General features: G+C 42.8%; 2 protein-coding genes across 7 annotated transcripts in view; one reads left to right on the top strand and one right to left on the bottom strand.

Moving 5' to 3' along the window:
• The window catches only part of Trappc13 (trafficking protein particle complex subunit 13), a 37,032-nt gene extending 33,028 nt beyond the window's left edge, over positions 1–4,004 (top strand). For 2 of the 4 annotated variants that reach the window (XM_052743422.1, XM_052743420.1), the window contains 2 exons: positions 3,476–3,623; positions 3,741–4,004. In XM_052743422.1, coding sequence (XP_052599382.1) covers positions 3,476–3,623; positions 3,741–3,848 — 256 coding nt within the window. In that variant the 3' untranslated portion in view covers positions 3,849–4,004. Of the gene's footprint in view, positions 1–3,472; positions 3,624–3,740 lie in introns of all 4 variants that reach the window. The other 2 variants (XM_052743421.1, XM_052743419.1) reach the window with 1 other exon arrangement.
• Positions 4,005–7,519: 3,515 nt separating this feature from the next.
• Sgtb (small glutamine rich tetratricopeptide repeat co-chaperone beta) overlaps positions 7,520–20,885 on the bottom strand; it is a 40,539-nt gene continuing 27,173 nt past the window's right edge. For all 3 annotated transcript variants that reach the window (XM_052743425.1, XM_052743424.1, XM_052743423.1), the window contains exons 6-11: positions 20,161–20,265; positions 17,136–17,274; positions 16,974–17,036; positions 14,027–14,064; positions 13,712–13,795; positions 7,520–9,809 (exon numbers count right to left, since the gene is read on the bottom strand). In XM_052743425.1, coding sequence (XP_052599385.1) covers positions 9,698–9,809; positions 13,712–13,795; positions 14,027–14,064; positions 16,974–17,036; positions 17,136–17,274; positions 20,161–20,265 — 541 coding nt within the window. In that variant the 3' untranslated portion in view covers positions 7,520–9,697. The remainder of the gene's footprint in view (positions 9,810–13,711; positions 13,796–14,026; positions 14,065–16,973; positions 17,037–17,135; positions 17,275–20,160; positions 20,266–20,885) is intronic.

Here is a 20,885-nt window from a genome sequence, read left to right as displayed (position 1 = left end):
ACCTAAAAGTACTTGCAAATCCTTTCAGTATCCCCCTACCCTCTTTCAGTTTTTTGAGACAGAGTCTCTCTGTGTAGCCCTAGCTATCCTGGAACTCACTCTGTAGACCAGGCTAGACTTAAACTCAGAGATCGCCTGCCTCTGCCGCCACATTGCTGAGATTACAGGTGTGTGACTATAATATATCCTATCCTTTCTTAAACTGAATACTATAACACTGGTAGCGATGTTTATCTATATCTAAGGTCCTAGTGTTTACTTCCTGTGTTCTTATCTCATTCATTAATCATAACGTGGTGGGTATTATTTATTGACAGTCTATGGAAGAGAGCTAGAAAAAGCACATTTATACTTCATTCAAATTTCATAGTACTAAAGAATGCGCTGGCAGGTTTGTTGCTAGAGTTTTCCTGCCTGGCCCACAGTCAGGACAGACTCTCTCACCCGCCAGTCCCAAGCCGCTCAAACCCGATCAAATAAACACAGAGACTTATATTGGTTTCAAACTGTATGGCCGTGGCAGGCTTCTTGCTAACTGTTCTTACAGCTTAAATTAATCCATTTCTATTAATCTATACCTTGCCACGTGGCTTGTGGCTTACCGGTACTTTACATCTTCCTTATCCTGATGGCGGCTGGCAGTGTCTCCCCTCCAGCTTCCTGTTCTCTCAATTTTCCTCTCTGTTAGTCCCGCCTATACTTCCTGCCTGGCCACTGCCAATCAGTGATTTATTCATTGACCAATCAGCAACACATTTGACATACAGACCATCCCACAGCACAGGTTCTTATGGGATGACACAGATTGAGAATACTCAGATACATTTCTCTGATGCTTGAACCTGAGCCATATCTTTAATATTAACAAGAAGAAATGTGGGTGTAAACTTAAGAGGGACTTATAGGCCAGAAAAATGACTCCGATTTTTGTCTATTGCCTGTTTTCTTTGGTAGTGTTCTCTAAGACAGTCTTGTTATATAGTCCAGGCTGACCTTGAACTTGTAGTCATCTTGCTTTCTGAGTGATAGGAATACAGGCTAAAGTTTTTTGTTTTGTTTTTGAGACGGGCTCTCACTGTGTAGCCTTGGCTTGCCTGGAACTGCTCTGTAGACTAGGCTGATGTCAAATTCATAGCAATCTACTAGCCTTTGGTTCCTGGAGTGATGGGATTAAAGGCATCCACCACCACAGCCAGCCATTAAGCAGTTTTGGCGGTAAACAGGAGAAACAGATGATAGACAGTTGACAGCATAAGAATTATATCTCAGCAAAGTTGTCTTGCTAGTTCTCACGTTATTAGTTGGGTATTGCAGTAGTGTTGCAGTGATGAATCCCTTTTAGTATAGCTGCATAATCGCTTTACTCTCATACTCATTCCAGTTCTTAGTTTTAAGGAAATAGGAAATACCCTTCAAAATTACAGAAATGCCTGATTCTCTATGAAGCTACTATGTACATACTACTACACCTTCGTTGTTGTTGTTCTGGGACATGATCTCTAACCCAGGCTACCACTGAACTCCCTATAAAGCCTAGGATGACCTTGAACTTCTGATCGCCTACCCCCATTCCCGGGTCAGGTGCTAGGTAGGATTACAGGTGTGTGCCACCATGCTGTTCATGAAGTGCTAGGGATCAAACCCAGGGCCTTGTGGGTGCTAGGGATGGCTACCAACTGAGCTGCATTCCCAGCCCCTCAGTCTTTTCCACAGAAAGCTTTAGCGTAGTTTTGTGGTAACATCCATGCATTGCTGTTCCTCTTCATCTCTCTATGACTGGATTGTGAATTATTCAGAAGGGGCAGATCTTAGTTTACATATAGTGCTTGCCAGCCCTAAGATCTCAGTGAACATCCAGGCAAAGATGTGCAAATGTAGGGTGCATCCAGGGGATTTTTATTTTGAGTTTTTTTGGGGGGAGTGTGTCAAAAAAAGCTTATTGATTAACTGAAAGTACTGTAAAAAATCTTAATCTAATTTTTGATGTTTGTTTTAATGTAGCGATTCAATTAGGTTGTCTAAACCACGTAAGAGTTTCAATTTCCTCATCTATAAAAATCAGATCCTGAACACACACACATGTGGATACAGACACACAACATACAATATAAAAACATTATGGTGGGGGGCAAAGGGAGATGGGGGTGGGGGGAGCCCAGTTGGTGGAGTGCTTTCCTAGGATGTACAATGCCCTGACTTGGATCTCTAGCTGGTGACACCTACCTGTCACACCAGCACTTGAGAAACGGAGGGAAGAGACCAAAAGTTCAAGGTCATCTTCAGCTACAGAGAGACCTCGTCTGCAGACTCTGAGAGGTAGGGTGGCTCAGTGGGTTAGCGCACCTGCTGCTAAGCATGACCTCAGTCTGAGTCCCAGAACCCATAGGGAAGAGGGACAGAGCCAACCCATGCAGGTTGTCCGCTGACCCCCACATGTACACCAGCACATGTGTACCCACACAAACACACACACATACACGAAATAAATAAATAATAAACCAACGTTAGAATAAAAAACTTACTAGGTTTTTTACAGAATTTACTGAGGAAATCGCATTGTGCATCTAAAATGGTCTCTAACACAGGGCATTTCTAATGTTTGTTAGGGAGAGAGAAACATGTAAAAGCAAATACATTTTCAATATGTAAGTTAAATTCTAAGTAAATAGTAAAATAGGAGCCAAATCCTAAGACATACAAAAGCTGAAGAACTGAATGTAATGGTCTAGGAATCTAGGTCTAGACTAGGAATCTGGTCTTTTGGAACCTTCTAGCATAATTTTGTGAAAACTTTAAAAATGAGCATGTGTAAGCTGACCTAGTAGTCCCTGCGTTCAGGAGAGAGACTTCCTGGGAACACAGTCAGGAAGTGTTAATGGTCTTTCCTTCTGCATCCTGCCGGTCACTTCCTGTTAGCTGCATGCCAAGAACAGAGTGTTTGTCAAAAGGACTAAACAGACTTAGGTTGTCCGTCTTTCCTGTGGAGTTCCTGGTACAAAGAGTAAGAGGCATAGCAATAAAATGAGATTTGAATGTCTGAAGTCTAGGGAAAAGACAAGGCCAGTGGCTCTCGGGCAGCAGGAACCCTGTTCACTAACAACTGGAAAACCACCTCAGCGACAGGCTGTTGTGAGGCTTCCGTGAGCCTGGAGGATGCCATGCCCTCATCATCCTTAGTCTGTCTTTTTGTTTGTTTTCATTTGGAACAGTACCTCCGTATAGCCCAGGCTGGCCTCACACTAGCTCTATAGCTGAGGCTGGCCTTGATCATCCTGCTGTTAACTCCCCAGTGGTCCCTGGCTCCTGCATTCCATCTTAAGTCAAATGATGACATGCTCGTTTTTCCCACTCTTTTTCTGGTTTTTATTCTCCTACACACCCAGAAAGTAAACTCACTGAAAAATTAGAAGGAATGTGATGGTGTCTCCTTAGGAAATCAACAAGATTTATTCCTGCTCTCTGATTGCTTCAGCAGTGAAAGGACGATGGATCTCGTCCTGGAAATGTGCAACACCAATTCTATCCACTGGTGTGGGATTTCAGGAAGACAGCTGGGGAAGCTGCACCCGAGCTCCTCACTCTGCCTGGCCCTCACTCTCCTGTCATCAGTACAGGGGCTCCAAGTACGTGCTCTTTTCGGTAACCAACGGGGTGGGCTAAATGATCATTTCTGATCGCGTATTCTCTCTAGTACTTATCAGGGAGTGAGAACTGAAGTACCCCCCTCTCTCTCTCCCCAGAGTGTCTCTGGCTTAAGACTCACTGACACATTCCTAAAGAGAACCTACGAATATGATGACATTGCGCAAGTCTGCGTGGTCTCGTCAGCCGTGCAAGTGGAGGCCTGAAGAAAATTCCCAGTGTTAAACTTCTTGTTGATCACAGAACTGCTCTCTGTATTTTTGTCAGCTTTGTGAAATGATCGGTAGCAAAAATAAGTATATGTTATTTAAATTTGTTTTCTGTAAAACAGTTAAATATTAAATATTTGTTGCAAAAAAACACTAGTTTTTATCCTGTGAATTATATTTTAAATGAACAGGACGTTTCCCTACTTTCTACACATATTCCCTGTCCTTTAAGTTAACTGTCGGCTTTTGTTTGCAACAAGCTCCAATTTCGAAGCTGTCTGTCTACCAGGTATCTTTGTGTAAAGGGCCGCGTAGCGGATGTCTTTGGCTCTGGAAGCAGATGAATTTTCTTCCATTTGAGCACAATAGCAGATGTCCAATAGCACCTGCTGGCTAGAGAGCCCCTGGGCTACAGTTTACTAATTCAGTCTGGAAAATACTGTTGGTTTTAGGACTTGGGGATTTTCATAATACTTTGTATAGAAATTCAGTTAAAGTAATCATAGTCAACTGCAGTCTTCCCTGGGTGCTTAGTCAACAGAAAAGCCTTCTCTGAAACAATTCAGGTCCCCTTCCTGTAACCTGATTAGTTCTTAACACAGGATAACCATTTTTAGTTGTTCAAAACCATTGTATAGGTGTATGTCTGCGTTAGTGTACACATACCAACACACATCTCACAGACACTCAACAGCAGACCAGAATTGGTTAACTTTTTTTTTTAACTTTTATTGATTTTTGCAGATCACACATCATGCATCCCAATCCCACCCATCTCTCCCTCCCCCCATCTGCCTTCCACCCATGCAACCTCCTCCCAAAAATAAAACTGTAAAGAAAAATCAAATAAAGTAAAAAAACAAAGCAAAAAAAAAAAAAAAAAAAAAAGGAAAACAAACCCAAAACGACAAAAACAAAATGCAAACAAAAAGAAGACTCTTGTCATGGAAGCTGTAGTGTGGTCATGGAGTCACACAGTTAACCCTTTAGTACTTTCATCTGTACTCACAAATGTTCATTGCTATGAGCCATTGGTCTGGTTCGGCCTCTGCTACACCACTGATAATGGGCTCTTACTGGGGCTCCTCTTGGATATCCTGTTGTCCTGTGTCATGGAGATCCTGCAGTTTTGGATCTGTAGGTTCGTCCCCTTCACCTGCTCCAACAGTTTATAGATGAGGCAGATGTTGGGGTGGGCTTACTCAGCCCTGGTTCTGGGTCTGGGTGGTAGTTGGGCTGGTCACCCTGCCAGCTTTCCCCCACCCAGGTGAGTTCTCCAACACTGCCTCAGCCAACTCACCCAATGCAGCCTGCAGCAAGGAGCAGGGCCAGTTCTGCTCTCAGGCCCTCGGGTCCTTTCGACCACACTCATACCCCTGGGGAGCTCCACTGTCCTGCCCCAGCAAGGTGCAGGGCCTTCTCCTCGGTTGCTGTAGGGGGCATACGAAGCGGGAGGTGGGAGAGTGGGGGTGTCATCTCTTCTGCTCTCTGGCCCTCAGGGCCAGCTCACCTGCATCTGGACAAGGTCAGCTCTAGTGTACTGCCCAGGTGAGGTGTAGGGCCCACTCTCCCAAGTGCTTGCCGTAGCCGGTGAGGGACAGGGCTAGTTCTCCAACTCCTGTGATCCTGGGGCCAGCCCTCTTGCCCGCAGAGGAAAGCAAGGGGTGAGAGGGGAAGGGCATCTTTCCTTCATCCATGCCACCACATGGCAGATGAAAGAGGCGGGGTCAGCTCTGCTGTTCTCATGCCCTCAGGGCCGGCTCACCCGCCTCCTGACAACTGGGTCAGCTCTAGTGTGCTGCCCAGGTGAGGGGTGGGGCCATCTTTCCTGATTTTGGGGGCCAGGTTTCCTGCTGCAGTATCCAGCAAGGAGCAGGGCCAGCTATCCTGGGAAGACTCGGTTAACTTGTAAGAAGGTTAATAATTTTCTAGTTTTAACCTAAAAACTCCTGGAGTTTTTCCCACTGAGAAATTGTTTATTTTCATAATACATATTTAAATGATTCGCAGCTTCATATCTGATTTTTAAGTCTTGTATCATGTACTAATATAAAAGTTTTATCTGTCCATATAATCAATCATACCCATTTGTGTCAGGAACAAATAAAATTTTAAAAAATTAAGGCTTTAAAGCTTTAAACAGCTTTGCAACAGGAATGGAACAAAACATTTGCTGATTGGTCAGGAAAACAAAAATCCACGCTGTTAAATAAACCTTATCCTACTTTGACAAGTTGCAATTCTCCAGTATATAATTGCTTACATTTTTATTTATTTACTTATTTATTGGTTTTTCAAGGCAGGGTTTCTCTGTGTTAGCTTTGCACCTTTCCTGGAACTCACTCACTCTGTAGCCCAGGCTGGCCTCAAACTCACAGAGATCTCCCTGCCTCTGCCTTCTGCATGCTGGGATTAAAGGCGTGCGCCGCCACCACCCCTTGGCTTAATTGCTTACATATTACAACTGCATTAAGTCAAACACAAAACCCTTTTTCTTAAATGCATAATTATTTATTGCCATGACAAATTATTTGGTCCAAAATGAAAGGTATATTCAGAAGGCTTGACCCTCACATTAGTCATGATTGATGAATGTCTAACAAAACAAAATGCAAGCAGTGAGAACTGAAGTTGGTTCCTTTAGGATGACCACGACTGGTCAAGTCAGTCTGTATCAGCATTCTTTCAAGCATCCTCTCATGACTGAACCATGGTTTCATTCATTCAGAATTTAAAAGTTACTCTGCTATATACTTTTAATTACAAAGTCTCTTCTGTGTATAAACAACATAGGTACATACTGTTCATACTCTAAATAAAAGTTAGATAAATGCCATCTTATAAAGGATCTGTGTCAACTATTATAAAAACTAGATTGATGATTTGGTACAGTAAATGAAATTCCATTTCCATAAAAAGGGCATATTCAGTTTTGCATAGCACGGTAACAGTTTCAGCTACTCCAATGAAATGGGGTCATGGGAGTCAGGCATTCCTAAGTAGAATGTTCAATGCCATCCTGTTTCTCTCAGCGAGTGTATTTTCCAGACAAGGGGGTGGGGGGATACCTAGGGAAGTGTCTTAGAATTTTAAGACATCTAGCACAATCAGACCACCCAAAAAATCTTCAAATAGCTTGCAGTGTGACGAATGCAATGGAATGGAGAAACCTGAAGAGAAGGTGTCCTGAAGAGAAGGAAAAGGAAGTAGGAATCGACATCTGGTAGTATATTTTTTCCCAAAGAAACAAACTAAGAAGTGAAATGGAAGATACGCCAGTTCCTTAATTTCATGTAAAGAGAGCTACCTTTAGCCAAGGGTGTTAGCACAAGAAGTCAGTGTTCCGAGCCGCTGATGTGAACTGTTAATTCTTACCAGGATATTACTGGTCAAGTGAGTTGGGAACGATTTCTTCCTGTTCTGTTTTCTGAAAGAGTTGTATAGAACGGGTATTAGTCTCTCCTAAGACTTGGATAGAGTTGACCACTGGAATCATTTGAGCCTATTGGGTTTTTGTTTTTCCTGGAAGGTACTGACATTTCTTAACAAAGATGCCTATTCATGTTATCTTCTTCACAAAGACTGGTTTCCAAAAGTTGTTAAATACAAAAATCTAGGGCAACTCGTGTTTTTTAATTGTCCTTTTTGTTGTTTATTTCCTATTGGGGTGTTTGTTTTGTTTTGTTTCGTTTATGATGCCCAGGCTAGCATCATACTCAATGTGTAGCCAAGAATGATGTTGAATTCCTGGTCCTGCCTCTACCTCCCAAGTGCTGGGATTACAGGTGCACATTACCATTCCAGTTCCATGCAGTACTAGGGAAGGAGTAGCCCAGGGCTTCATGCCAGGCAAGCACTACCAACTGAACTATGTTCCCAATCCCCCTAGTTTCCCTTTCAATATCTACAGGATCTGTTCGGTAATACATCTGCTCTTTTTTCTTTTTTAATGCAATGATGGACTTGAACCCATGGTCTCACATACTAGGCAAGCACTTTCACTTTCATCTCTGATACTGTCCATTTGTATTTTCTGTTTCCTAGTCAACACACTAAGGATCCACCCATTTTATTGAATCAAAAGCATGTTCTAGGATTATTAACATATTCAACACTGGATGACTGGTTTTTAGTGGTCAACTTCGAATGTTCTTTTAGTCATAACCTTTAGGCAACCAGGGAGTATTTCACTCTGCAAAGAACGGTAACTGCTGAGTGTAAGCCAACACAACATGGTTCTGTGACAGAGGTTCTCCTCTTCTCTACCAGAACTGTGTTTTGTGTCTGTCCCACGTGAGTCTGAGCCCAGGTGCTTGCTGGCTATTTGAGGAGAGACCTCCAATCTTATGTTGTTCTAAAGTTGAGTTCTAACTGCATCATGCACTGTTTAAAATGGTGATCTACACCAAATTTGATGACATGACCCTAAACCAGAATTTTAATTAATTTCCCACACTTGATGCTTACAGTGAAATCACAAAACCACTGTCTCACAAAAGGCAAAAAAGGTTAGTTTTGAAACCTCAAGATACTAAATACACAGATTGAGAAGAGCTGTGGGAAGGCCCTTACCGCCTCATTAATTTACAATTACTTTTTCACCTTTCCCTCATCGCCTGTAAAATCATAACATACCAGCCCCCATTTAACCAAGTTTTTGGTTAATAGGCAAATTCCACTTGAAACTGGACTTTTCTCATCCATCAGTGCTCCTAGAGTCATGCCATTAGTATCTCATGCCATTTCTTCCTACTAACCATATGCCAGATGCATAAATATGATATCTGAAGTCTCCTGTTATGTTTAAATTGCAATAAATTAAAGGTAAGCATAAGACTGACATGCCAAGCCAAACTGCAGCAGAGGATTACACAAATGAGGAATGTTAGCAATAGATGCTTCTGTTAGCCATCAAATAATGGTAAAGTTCAAAAAAAAATCATCGTTGACGGGCACATAATTAAATTCCACTTAGAAATCCCATAATTTGGGGTCAAGTCAGTGGCTTTTTTAAGTGTTACTAGCTACTGCCCTAGGTAAGTTTCCCACCAATGAAACTGTGACAATTAAGTCGTGATAATTAAATAGAGCAGAGTTGTTCACTGACTGACCCGACCCGTACCCTTAAGGATCTCTAAGTGTGTTTCATTATGTACTTAACTGACCATGCGAATGCTATCAACACTAAACTACAGACAAGATTAGTTAAACTCTATGCAGAAAACCTGAGCATACCACCACTGCTTTCTGTACATTCACAGTATCTTCAAAGCATCACTTGCACCAAATATTGCTTCCTGCCGGTTCTGAAGATCCCCCATCACCAGTACAAGCTGCCCTACAGATCGTACCGGGACCCAAGACAGACATGTGTTACCGATGGTAGCACATACCAAAGCTTCTCTCTTTTTCTTCTAAACCAGCATGAGAAGTCTTTCCACTGAGTCATGGCCCTCTCAAAACCCATGGGCTAGGGAAACCTGTAGCTAGAGAACTTTCCAATAAATAGCCCTACTATTCAATAAATATACTCTGTACTAAGTCTGATATACAAATATGATGATAAAAGTTTTAAAATGGATGGGCCCTTGTCCCAAGACTGTATTAGCACTTAACAAGGCTACTGATGGTTTGTTTCCAAAGGAGTTTGTATTACGTTCAAGTCTGTTTGTGATAAACTATTTTCTAAACAGATGGATTCTCTCAGGTTTACACAAGAGACTTTCCTCCATTATTTTCAGACATTGTGTAGGGTGGATTTTGTTACTTTGTTTTTGGCTATTATCTACAGGTGGACATATCAGAACCACAAGCTATCTGTACTGGGGGCGAGGGTCCTGATCAAGTCAGGAATGCTCTTCCGTGCTGCTGCTGAATGATCTGCTCCGGATGTGATTTCTCAGCTGCTCTATGAGTTCAGGATTCTGTTGCTGTATCTGTTGAGCAAACTGCTGTCCCCTGCAGGAAAAAGGCAGAATAAACTGGGTGGGACTTTCCAAGTCACAGAATGAATACTCATGCAAAATGAACTGTCGGGAATTTTTCCTATAAACACAAGTTTTAGAACCATAACATGGGCTGGAGAGATGGCTCAGAGGTTAAGAGCACTGACTGCTCTTCCAGAGGTTCTGAGTTCTTAAAAAAAAAAAAAAGAACCATAACATTACCAATATTCCACATAGCATTACTATAAGACAGAGTTTGCATGGTGTATGTGTGTGTGTGCACGCGAGCATGCACTTTATGTATTTCATGTTTGTACAGGTGCACATGAAGGCAGGTATTAGTATTTGTTCATCAAGTACAGTCTAGCTTTTTTGTTTGTTTTCAGACAGGGTTTATCGACTGGCCAGAAAGCTGCAATATAGGTTAGGCTGGCCACTACACCAGTGAGCCCCAGGGATGCTCCCATTCCTAGCACCCCAAAACAGGAATTACAAGCCATCACTCCGGTTTTGTTCTGTTTATTGTTTGTTTGTTTTTGTTTTTTAAATTTTATTAAGCTGTTATGTGGGTGCTGGGAATGGAACCCGGGTCCTCTGGAAGAGCAGCCAGTGCTCTTAACCACTGAGCTACCTACCTCTCCAGCCCCTCCTCTGTTTGGTTTTTACAGTTGTGTTCAGGGGATGGAACTCACATCTTCATGGTAGCAAGGCAAGCTCTCCACCAACTGAACCATCTCTCCAGCCAGGACAGAGGGTTTTTTTTAGGAAACAAAACACCCTTTGCTTGCCAGCCTTTTGGTGTAGACGGCAAGAAGAAACAAAATGTCCAGGCTAAAGTAGGAAGGCCTGAATTGGATGTAATCTACTCCTCCACACATTAATCAAAGGACTAAAGGGTGTGCGGCTTTACAGCATGCCCTGAAACAATGCTCTTAGCGCCATGTCTCCCTAGTTTCTTAGGAAAGGCCTAACAACTCCCAGGCCGGATCCTAATAGAGGTCACTGAAAAGCAAATTTTTATTTTGGGGAGTGGGGGTGGGTGGTGAAACAGGGTTTGTCTGTGTAGCCCTGGCTATCCTGGAACTCACTCTGTAGACCAGGTTGGCCTCAAAATCAGAGATCCGCCTGCTTCTGCCTGCTGAGTGCCGGGATTAAAGTCGTGCACCGCCACCACCCAGCTAAAAAGCGAATTTTTAAAAGACAAAGTTTTAACATAAGCCTAGGAATGCAGTTCAATGACAGCACTTCTTTTAAAGGTGTGTGTATGTGTATGTGTGTGTGTGTGTGTGTGTGTGTGTGTGTGTGTGTGTGTGTGTGCACATGGTGTGCAGGTGCACAAGCCTAGGCCAGAAGGGATGTCGAGAGTCCTCTATCACTCCAGCCTTTCCCTGAACCTGGCACTTGCATGTTCTTGGGTAAGCTGGAAGCCAGCAAGCCCCAGTGGCCGTCCTGTCTCTGCGCCTTTGGACCTGGAGTTAAAGGTGTGTATGGGATGCCCAGGTCCTTACGTGGGCGCTAAGATCAGAAGTCCAGTTGTCATTCTTGTATAAGCAAGTGCTCTTAACCTCTGAGCCACCTCTCTAACCCAACAGACCCCTTTCTGGCATTCCTAAGGCTCTAGGTCCAATCCCAGCCCTTCATTAAACACACTCATACACAGTTTTGAAACAGGATGGTAGTGCACATTTATATTCCAGCAGTCAGGAGGGAGAGGCAAGAAGATCAAGAGTTCAAGACCACCCTCAGCTACATAGTGACAAGGACAGCATGGTCTATATACAATCTTGTCTCAAACAATAAAGAGTTGAGACAGTTTGTACAAGCTGCCATGAGGTTCCTGGGGCCTGCTCACTTTTCTGAGTGCTGACGAACTTCCTATTCTTCTGTTTTTGTCTCTTTTACTCGGATGCTGGTCAGAAACTACGCAGAACTTTCCTGTACTCTGGGCTTCCCTGCTCTTTCTCTGAAGCCCCTCTCCCTACCATGTTGCTTATGGTGTTGCTACCATGTGGCTGACCTCCATGCTGGCCTCCAACTCAAACAGCATGGGTTGATTTTTTTTTGATGGGGAAGGGGGTTGTTGTTTGGATTGTTGTTCTTATTTTCCCTTCTCGTCTCAATTCTTCTCTGCTGAGATGTACAGCTTGACTGCCCTAGGGTTTTTCCTTCAAACTCTAATAACGTGGTCCTTGAGACTACAATAAGGTAAGTTTATCACACATCCTTGGGTTTGTGGCTTCGATTACATGCATGAAACATGACAATCGTGCCACTTAAAGATCACTCTAAAAACGCAACATTCAAGGTGGTGAGTGGTTTTGGTTACTGTGGCTTTCTATAAACTTGGCAGTGGCTGTATCAAACACACATTCCACAGGCAGTGTCTTGGGCAATTCCAACAGACTACAATGTGCTTGGGTGTGTGGGGCCAGTGAGAGGAAGCATGGTGTAGGAGGCTTGAGTGAGCTTCCTGAGCGGTCCGAACATGAATAATGTAACGTGATTTCGGAACTCATTTTATTTACTTATTTTTGTGATGCTAGGGACTAAACCCACATGAGTGCTCTACCACTAAAGTAAAGGGGGTTTTAAGCCAGGTATGGGTGGGGGGCATGTTTGTAATCCCAGCACACTCAGGAAGATCACCCTAAATTGGAAGCTAGCCTGGGCTACATAGCAAGACTACGTCTCTACAAATTTTAAATATGAATCTGTACCTAATTAGTACCTATTTTCAGTAGACATATGACTACCACCTAAACCCCAGAGTAGTTAGTCAAGCTACGAAATAAAAACAAAAAAGTCTTGGATTTTCATTGGTAAAAGTGAAGGATGAATTGCTTTTCATTTGGGATCACAATGAATGCGCATCAATAAACAGGTCACCAATCCTTAGGGATCCTCTGTAAGTGTAGATGATAGAACTGATATTCCCATGTAAGAAACCGAGGACCCTAACTCAATACTGAAAGTGGCAAAAACTTAGCTGTACATCAGAACTCTTTGGTGGATGCTCTGAGCCCACAGGAAGTTAAGACTTGTTCCTCAGCTCCTCTAGCCATCAGTTATGACTATGCATGGAAACTCCCTGGTTTTGTTTGCTTGCTTGCTTGTTGCAACAGGGTATCATTATATAGACCTGGCTGGTCTGAAACTCACAGAAATCCACTTGCCTCTGCTTCCCAAGTGCTGGAATTAAAGGTGTATGCCATCACACCAGGGTTCTGCCTACTTTTACTGCTAATAACTCTGGCTCTCGACTGATCTGTCGGTATGTGATGGTCCCGAGGAAAGAAAAAAGCCTGTGAACATGCATGATTTTTTTTCCCAAAAGATAGAGCTGGCCACATAGTCCGCCCTTCACTTTAAAATGTGACTCCTATTTATCAACTTCTTAGAGATTTAATACATTTAATTAGGCAAATCATTTTAATAGTAAAAGATGAAGATGAAAGCCTTGACCCCTTAGAGACAGACTGTGTGGTTCTAAACTAACCAACAATCTAGGCTGGTTAGTTTTTGTCAATTTGACACAAACCTAAATATATCAAGGAAGAGGGGATATCGGCTGAAGAACTGCTGCCTCCATCGGACTAGCCTGCAGTTAAGTCTACGGAACATTTTTCTGATTTAATGATTAATATGTGAGGGTCCAGTACACTGGAGGCGGTGCCACCTCGGACAGGTGGTGCCCCACTGTATAAGAAAGCAAGCTGGGAGAACCACAGAGAACAAGCCGGCAGGCAGTGTTTCTCCGTGGTCTCTGCCTCAGTTCCTGCCTCCACGTTCCTGCTCTGACTTCCCTTCATGATGGACTATAAACTGTAAGCTGAAATAAAGCTTTTCCTCCCCAAGTTGCTCTTGCTCACTGCGTCTTATCAGTCCGACAGAAAGCAAATGAGGACAAACACTCACGCTTGGATAAGGCTAGACAGGTCCGTTAGGCCTCCCACTCCAGCAGCGGGTCCCCCGATGGCATTTGTCATCATTCCTGACATTCTAGGATAATAAGAGACACACCACGGAGATGAGCATATACTCTTCACAGGAAGGAGAAGTCAGTCAAATACATCAGCACCGCAGAAGGGGCTGGATCAAATGTTTAAGTTGACCTTAAGTTCTAAGTGACTGGAATTCAGTGCACTTTTATCAACTGTGAGATGATATGCTCGGATTAGGAGCCTGACAGCGAGAAGGCAAAAGCAGAAGGAGCCCTTTATTTATACTTACAGCTGTTGAACCTGAGGGTTCTGCATTAAACTTGCAGCCTGCAATTGAAAAACAGTATTGTCCATTAAACTATAGCAGTAATGCTTAGGGATGTTACAAAGATTCTGTAAAGGTAGAGGGGTGAAACCTGATGAGACACACCCTAACGTTGGGTAGCATTTTAGTGTGTTCTACAAAGTAAATGGGAAGGTACGAGAGAGAAGGTTCTGTGGAAACTGGTATCAAACAGGGAATGTGAGATTACAGACAATAAAAAAATACACTGTTAATGAAGGGCATTGCCAGTACTGATCAGATCAACGGACCAAGAAGGAAAAAGGGAAACCTTAAAACTATAAAGATCTTGTACTTTTTTTTGTTTTTCGAGACAGGGTTTGTCTGTGTAACCCTGGCTGTCCTGGAACTTCCTCTGTAGACCAGGCTGGCCTCGAATTTGGGGTTAAAGGTGTGCACCACCACCACAAAGGTGGAGATTATGTACTCTTTTTTTTTTTAAAGATTTATTTATTTATTATGTATTCAGTGTTCTGCCTGCAGGCCAGAAAAGGGCACCAGATCTCATTACAGATGGTTGTGAGCCGCCATGTGGTTGCTGGGAATTGAACTTATGACCTCTGGAAGAGCAGCCAGTGCTCTTAACCGCTGAGCCATCTCTCCAGTCTGAGATTGTGTATCTTAAGGATGACACCAAGGAGCTGTATGCAACTGACTGTGCTATGGAGATCAGAACAGCCCTTTGTAGCGGGCTGGAGATGAAGGAAGGCCTCCCTGCTTCCTTCACAGAGAACAGTGGCAGGCCAGCAAATCCTCAGAACTCCACTTTAATCAACTATCAACCTGGTCCTTCTGTTATTTATTTTCTTTATAATTTTCATCCATTTCTACTGCTTTTATTTTGACATCACTGAGGATTAAACCCAGGGCTTCTTGAACACTAAGCATATATCCTAACACTGAACTATATTCTCAGCCCTGACTTTACTTATGTGTTTATGTATTTATGTATTAGAGCAGTGCTGGGAGATCAAGCTTAGGGCTTCAAGAATGCTATCCAAGTGCTCTGCCACTAAGGTCCACCCACAACCCGACCCCGGCCCCTTCGTAAGAATCAAAAGATGTGCTTTGAACCCTTGTCTTCTGCAGCTCCCACGTGGGGTTGTCACACCTTGTTTTGGTATGTAACAGCTTAGAGATTAAATTTAATCTGAAACTAAAGTCCATTTTCATATTCTGTTACAGTAACATAACCTGAGAACAGAACTTGCTCATAATTTAGAAATGAGCGAGCCAGGTTTTAGGACACCACAAGACTTAAAAGGGGGCATGTGCTTGCCAGCAAGTAGGCAAGAAGGCCAACTGGATTGAGAGAGGACTGTGTCTTTCAGTTGAACCAAGGATTTGATGACTATAAAACACATTTCTCTGAACAAAGATGAATAGGAACTGCTTCCTATTTCAGGAGCATAGCACAGGATGGAATGTTTGTGGATTTTGTTTTGAAACAGGGTCTTGCCTATGTAACCAAGGCAGGTCTCAAATTCCTGCGTAGGCAAGGCTGACCTAAAACTTGCCATCTTCTTTCCTTAGGCTTCCAAGTGCAGGGACTGAAGACATGCACGACCATGCCAGGCAGCAGAATGTTTTCATGCAAAGCATGCAGTCATTCACAGGGTACTATAGACCAAGGTAATATCCTATACCCACTAAGCACTGGACAGAATCATGATTGTTTTCCAAGACCCCTAAGTTCTTTGGTTGATTTGAAGAACAGAGGGAAAGTCTAGGGTGTTGCTTAGTTCCCTAGGATGCTGATGTCCTCAGTTCAGTCTTCAGCACTGCATAAACTGAATGTAGTAGTGCATGCCTGTAATCCCAGCACTCAGGAGACAGAAAGATCAAAACTTCAAGGTCATCTTCAGCTACATACCACGTTTGAGGCCAGCCTGGGCTACATGAGAGACTGGGTTTTTTTGTTTTTTGTTGTTGTTGTTGTTTGGGTGTTTTTTTTTTCAAGACAGGGTTTCTCTGTATAGTTTTGGAGCCTGTCCTGGATCTCGCTCTGTAGACCAGGCTGGCCTCGAACTCACAGAGATCTGCCTGCCTCTGCCTCCTGAGTGTTGGAATTAAAGGCGTGTACCACCACTGCCCAGCCAAGACAGACTGTTTTTAAAAACATAAACTCTTAGAACAGAAAGCAGGCAACAATACTGAGGGGCAAGCTTGGGTAATCGCTATAATCAAAATCCTCAGACATAAATTGATAGATATATCTTCCTAGGACCAGTTTTATATGACATTGGGGTTTTAAATTACATTTAGTGATTGATTGATTGAGAGAGTGTGGGGTGTGTGTGTGTGTGTGTGTGTGTGTGTGTGTGTGTGTGTGTACGCCACTGTGCTTGTGTGGAGGTCAAAAGGCACCTTGTGGGAGTCAGTTCTTTCATTCCACCATATGGATCTCAGGAATTCAACTGGGATCACCAGCTAGTGCAGCAAGCACTGTTGTTATCTGTAGAGCTGTCTCCCCAGCCCCAGACAGTGGTTTTTAACCTTTCACAGATTTGCAAAGTGGCAATCTAATGAAAAAATACGAGTATTGTCTTATAAAGAACACAAGTCACATAAACATTGACTTTTACATTCCAGTTTAGGAAAGCTACGGCCTTTCTAAGATCCACCCTGGCTTCCCTCCGAGGTGAAGCACCTCTGTCTTTGCCTCTGCCATAAACATCTGCCACTTACCACAAACTCCTTCATTTCTGAAACATTTTGGAGCCTGCACTCCCAGTTCCTTGGGAGACGGATGCAGGAGAATTACTTGAACCCAGGGGTTTGGGTCAACGCCAGCAACTACTGAAAGATTGCACCTCCTTTAAAAGTATGGCAGAAAAGGTTTGCAAATATATAGTGGACAGCAACCAGTAGATCAAAAGGAAAGTATACTCACCATGGTGATGAACGCCGGGTTATTTATCAAGCTAGCCATGTCAAAGCTCAGCCCAGTTCCTGTCTGGAAAAAAAGGTATATCTGAGATTCATTTCAGCCACTATGATGTCAATCAACGGTGAAGGACAGATGTACTTCACAGACGTCACAGTGACAACTTACAGGACTAGCCACCTCTCTTAACTTCTGTTCTGCTATTTTTAGATTTGACTTATAGGAATCATTTTCAGGATCAAGATCCAGTGCCTTCTGGTAGCTTGTAACTGCCTCTTCAAACTTATTCATGGCGGTGAGGGCCAGCCTTAGGAAACAGAGCAGAGTTATACGACAGCACAGCACGGTATCATGACGACAAATGATATTCAATTCTAATCCCGATTACACTGAATCCCTCATTATACTATGGTTCAGAGAGCTAGCACTAAAATTCTCTCTAACTCCAAGATTCTATAAGCCTGAATTGTCTCTTTCTGTTTGATTGTTGTCTCGCACAGGTCAGAGACGAAACATATTTACCTTTCTATTTTCTTAAGACCGACGTGTACGTGTAAATAATTTGCTTTATGAATCTCTAGGCTGAGCCAAAGAAAGATTTGTGCCAGCAATCTTGTGATCATGTAAATCCATGATGCTGACACCATTTCCAAGGATTCTAATAAACCAAGAGTGTCAAACCTTTTGACCTTATAATAATAATAACAACAACAACAGATGTGTCAGGCTGCATTCATCGCTGTCTTGGAACCATGCAGCCCACAGGCGGGACACCTCTGCACCTAAATACTGTGTACGTCAAAGCATCCCACGTTCTTCCTTCCTAAAAGAACTTGAACAATAATAAACATTAGTCTCCTACTTTTTTTTTTAACTGTTTCACTTCCTACAGCTTTTTAAAACTATTGATTTATTTATTAAGAGGGAGGCATGCCACGGGACAAATACGGAGGCCAGAGGGCAACCACTGACTTGCTCTTTTCCTTCACATTAACATGGACTAGGGGACTGAGCGGGGATCATCAGGCTTCCACAGCAAGTGCCTTTACCTGCTGAGCCACCCCAGTGGCCCCAGTTCCTCATCTTAAGGATCTCTTGTAATTCAAATAATAAATTACCATCACAGGCACAAGTCTACACATTATTAAATTTCAATGTTTACCTTTCCCAACCTATACTTTGCTTGAAAATCACATCAGAATTAAGCAGTAATAGTATGTATGAAAAGATAGTATTGAGTGTCTTGTTTGTTCTAGGATTGTTTTTAAAACAAATTAATTTAATCCTTTCTTTTCTGGATTACCTGACTGACTTCTTATGTAGATAAAATAAGAAATTCTTAAAACCCAACTAGTTTTCTATTAGTAAATCTTGAAGAACCCTCAGCAGAGTTTCCAATTAATTGTCAATAATTAGTGAAAGCCTACTATGTACCACGTACTATTTTAAATCTTGAGCATTCCACAGTTTTTTGGTTTCTTTTGGTTTTTCAAGAGAGGGTTTCTCCATGTAGTTTTGGTGCCTGTCCTGGATCTTGCTCTGTAGACCAGGCTGGCCTCGAACTCACAGAGATCCGCCTGGCTCTGCCTCCCGAGTGCTGGGATTAAAGGTGTGCGCCACCGCCGCCCAGCGCATTCCACAGTGTTTTAAAAGTTCCTAACTTATGCCGGGCGGTGGTGGCGCACGCCTTTAATCCCAGCACTCGGGAGGCAGAGCCAGGAGGATCTCTGTGAGTTCGAGGCCAGCCTGGACTACCAAGCGAGTTCCAGGAAAAGGCGCAAAGCTACACAGAGAAACCCTGTCTTGAAAAAACCAAAAAAAAAAAAAGAAGTTCCTAACTTTAAGAAAATTCCACCTGAGGAGCACAGGCAACAAGCATCCTTACAGAATGGGTAATATTATGGAAAATGACAGCAAAGTTGGTTCAAAAATGGCCACACCCAGACGATGTGACTGACAGAAAGTAATTAGAGAGAAGTTTCGAGAGGATTACCCAGACTCAGCAGTAAACACAAAGAAAGATGTAGGTGTGGTATGCTTAACGTATAGGACAAAAAGGCACACAGATTGGAACACAGGAAACAAGGCAGAGAGATCATGGCTATGCTAGATCGTACGGGACCCTGTATAGTTCAGACTTTTTAACTACAGTTGTAATAGAATGATTTGCTATGTTTTGAGTTATACCCTGGGCGTTTGGTGGGCAGGTTTGAGACAGGGTCTTATGTGGCCCAGGCTGGCCTCAACATTGCTATGTAGCCATGGATGATCTTGAACTCATGATCCTCTTGCTTCTTCCTCCAAAATGCTGGGATTGTAGGCGTGCAGTACCAAACCCAGTTTATGCAATGCTGGGGCTCAAATCTGGGGCTACCTGAACGATGGGCAAACGTTCTATCTACTTAGATAACTCAGCTTGTTTGGACCATGCTCTAAAAGGTTTACCCTGGCTTCTCTATAGAGGATAAACATTGGTGAGGTGTAGAATTGAGGCATAAAAACCAGTTGGGAGGTTACTAAAGTAGACTAGGTAAAAGGTGGCAATTTGGGGTAGGCTTATAAGCAAGCTAGTCAACAACTGAATCCAAGATATGTAAGAAAATGAGAACAGACCAGAAGTGCCAGCAGATGAGATGGATGAAAAACAACTCAGCTTTTGACCTAAGCACTGGGTAGAAGAATGCCGAGGAAAGATTTAAGAAAAGAGCAAAAGCTGTTTGAAACACATGAAATTCAAAATGTCTATGAATTATTCAAATACAGAGATAAAAATTAATAGAATATATTGAGTATGGAGTTCAGACAGAATTTAAGAGATCCAATAGCACATACAGTCAATTCTCACTCACAGAAATTAAATCTTATAAAGTCTCCATGAACACAAAACTAACAAATACTAAATAATGGTTTCCAGGGAAACTACACAGTTAGGGACCTATGAACCTTTTTTTGTGTTTTTATGGCCCAGGCTACGAAGTGAGTTTTCTCACACAGGTTTGTGATTTTCTCCAACAACCAGTCAGTCGTGAAATACCCGCTGCTGACCTCATTCTCAAGTATAATCATTTCCTCCACTTTATTACATTTATTTATTATCGCACAGCGTGCAATGTTAGGATATTCAACATCAAACCTTGACAACAGCATACACGGCATTACTTGGCAGTACTCTGGCCATTCTCCGAGCACTTACCCCATCCTTCCGTAGGCCTTGCTGTATTTGGAATCGATTGCAATTGCTTTCTCACAGTCCTTTATCGCATCTGTGTAGTGACTTAATTTGCTCTGAGCAGCAGCCCTTAGAGGAAAAAACATTAGAATCAGGCAGCTTTCAAGGCACCAGTCCAGGCTTTTCAGGCACGAAACTGCACAGTTCTTGTCCGAGTTTTTACATCACCCTTTATAAATTTCTGAGTCAAACTGTCTAATTATACAACAATTTAAAAACAGCTTAAAACATCCGAAAAAAATATGTAAGCGTCCTTTTCCCCTTCGCTTTACAGAAAAGACAAACGTGTGGGTCATACACCCACCTACCTATTTATTGCCTCTCAATTTGCCTGAAATGCAAACTGAAAATACTGGGGCATCTGGACCACTGGAGGGGCATAAAAGAGAGCAGTTGCTATGGATTGGTCACTTTAATAGGAAGGTTAACGCATACCAAAATTCTCCAACCCATTCATACTTTCTCTCATCCATTCGCTTCTGACACAGACTAAACTTTGTTTCTTTCAGTCTCTGGAAGGTTATAACTTCCCACAGAAGACCTCAGGATCTACTTCAGCAGAAGGCTGGAGAGCCCAACTCTAGGAGCACAGCATCTGCCTCGGGAAACATCTTAGTAATGATGACCTGTCAATAATAATAATGCCAAGTAGGAAGAGTTCACGCAGATGAGAAATGGGGAGGAAAGGG

Source organism: Peromyscus californicus, unplaced genomic scaffold (genome assembly GCF_007827085.1).
Source record: "Peromyscus californicus insignis strain IS unplaced genomic scaffold, ASM782708v3 Scaffold_18__1_contigs__length_77618521, whole genome shotgun sequence".
Taxonomy (NCBI): domain Eukaryota; kingdom Metazoa; phylum Chordata; class Mammalia; order Rodentia; family Cricetidae; genus Peromyscus; species Peromyscus californicus.
This window is presented reverse-complemented; position numbering and strand designations above follow the sequence as displayed.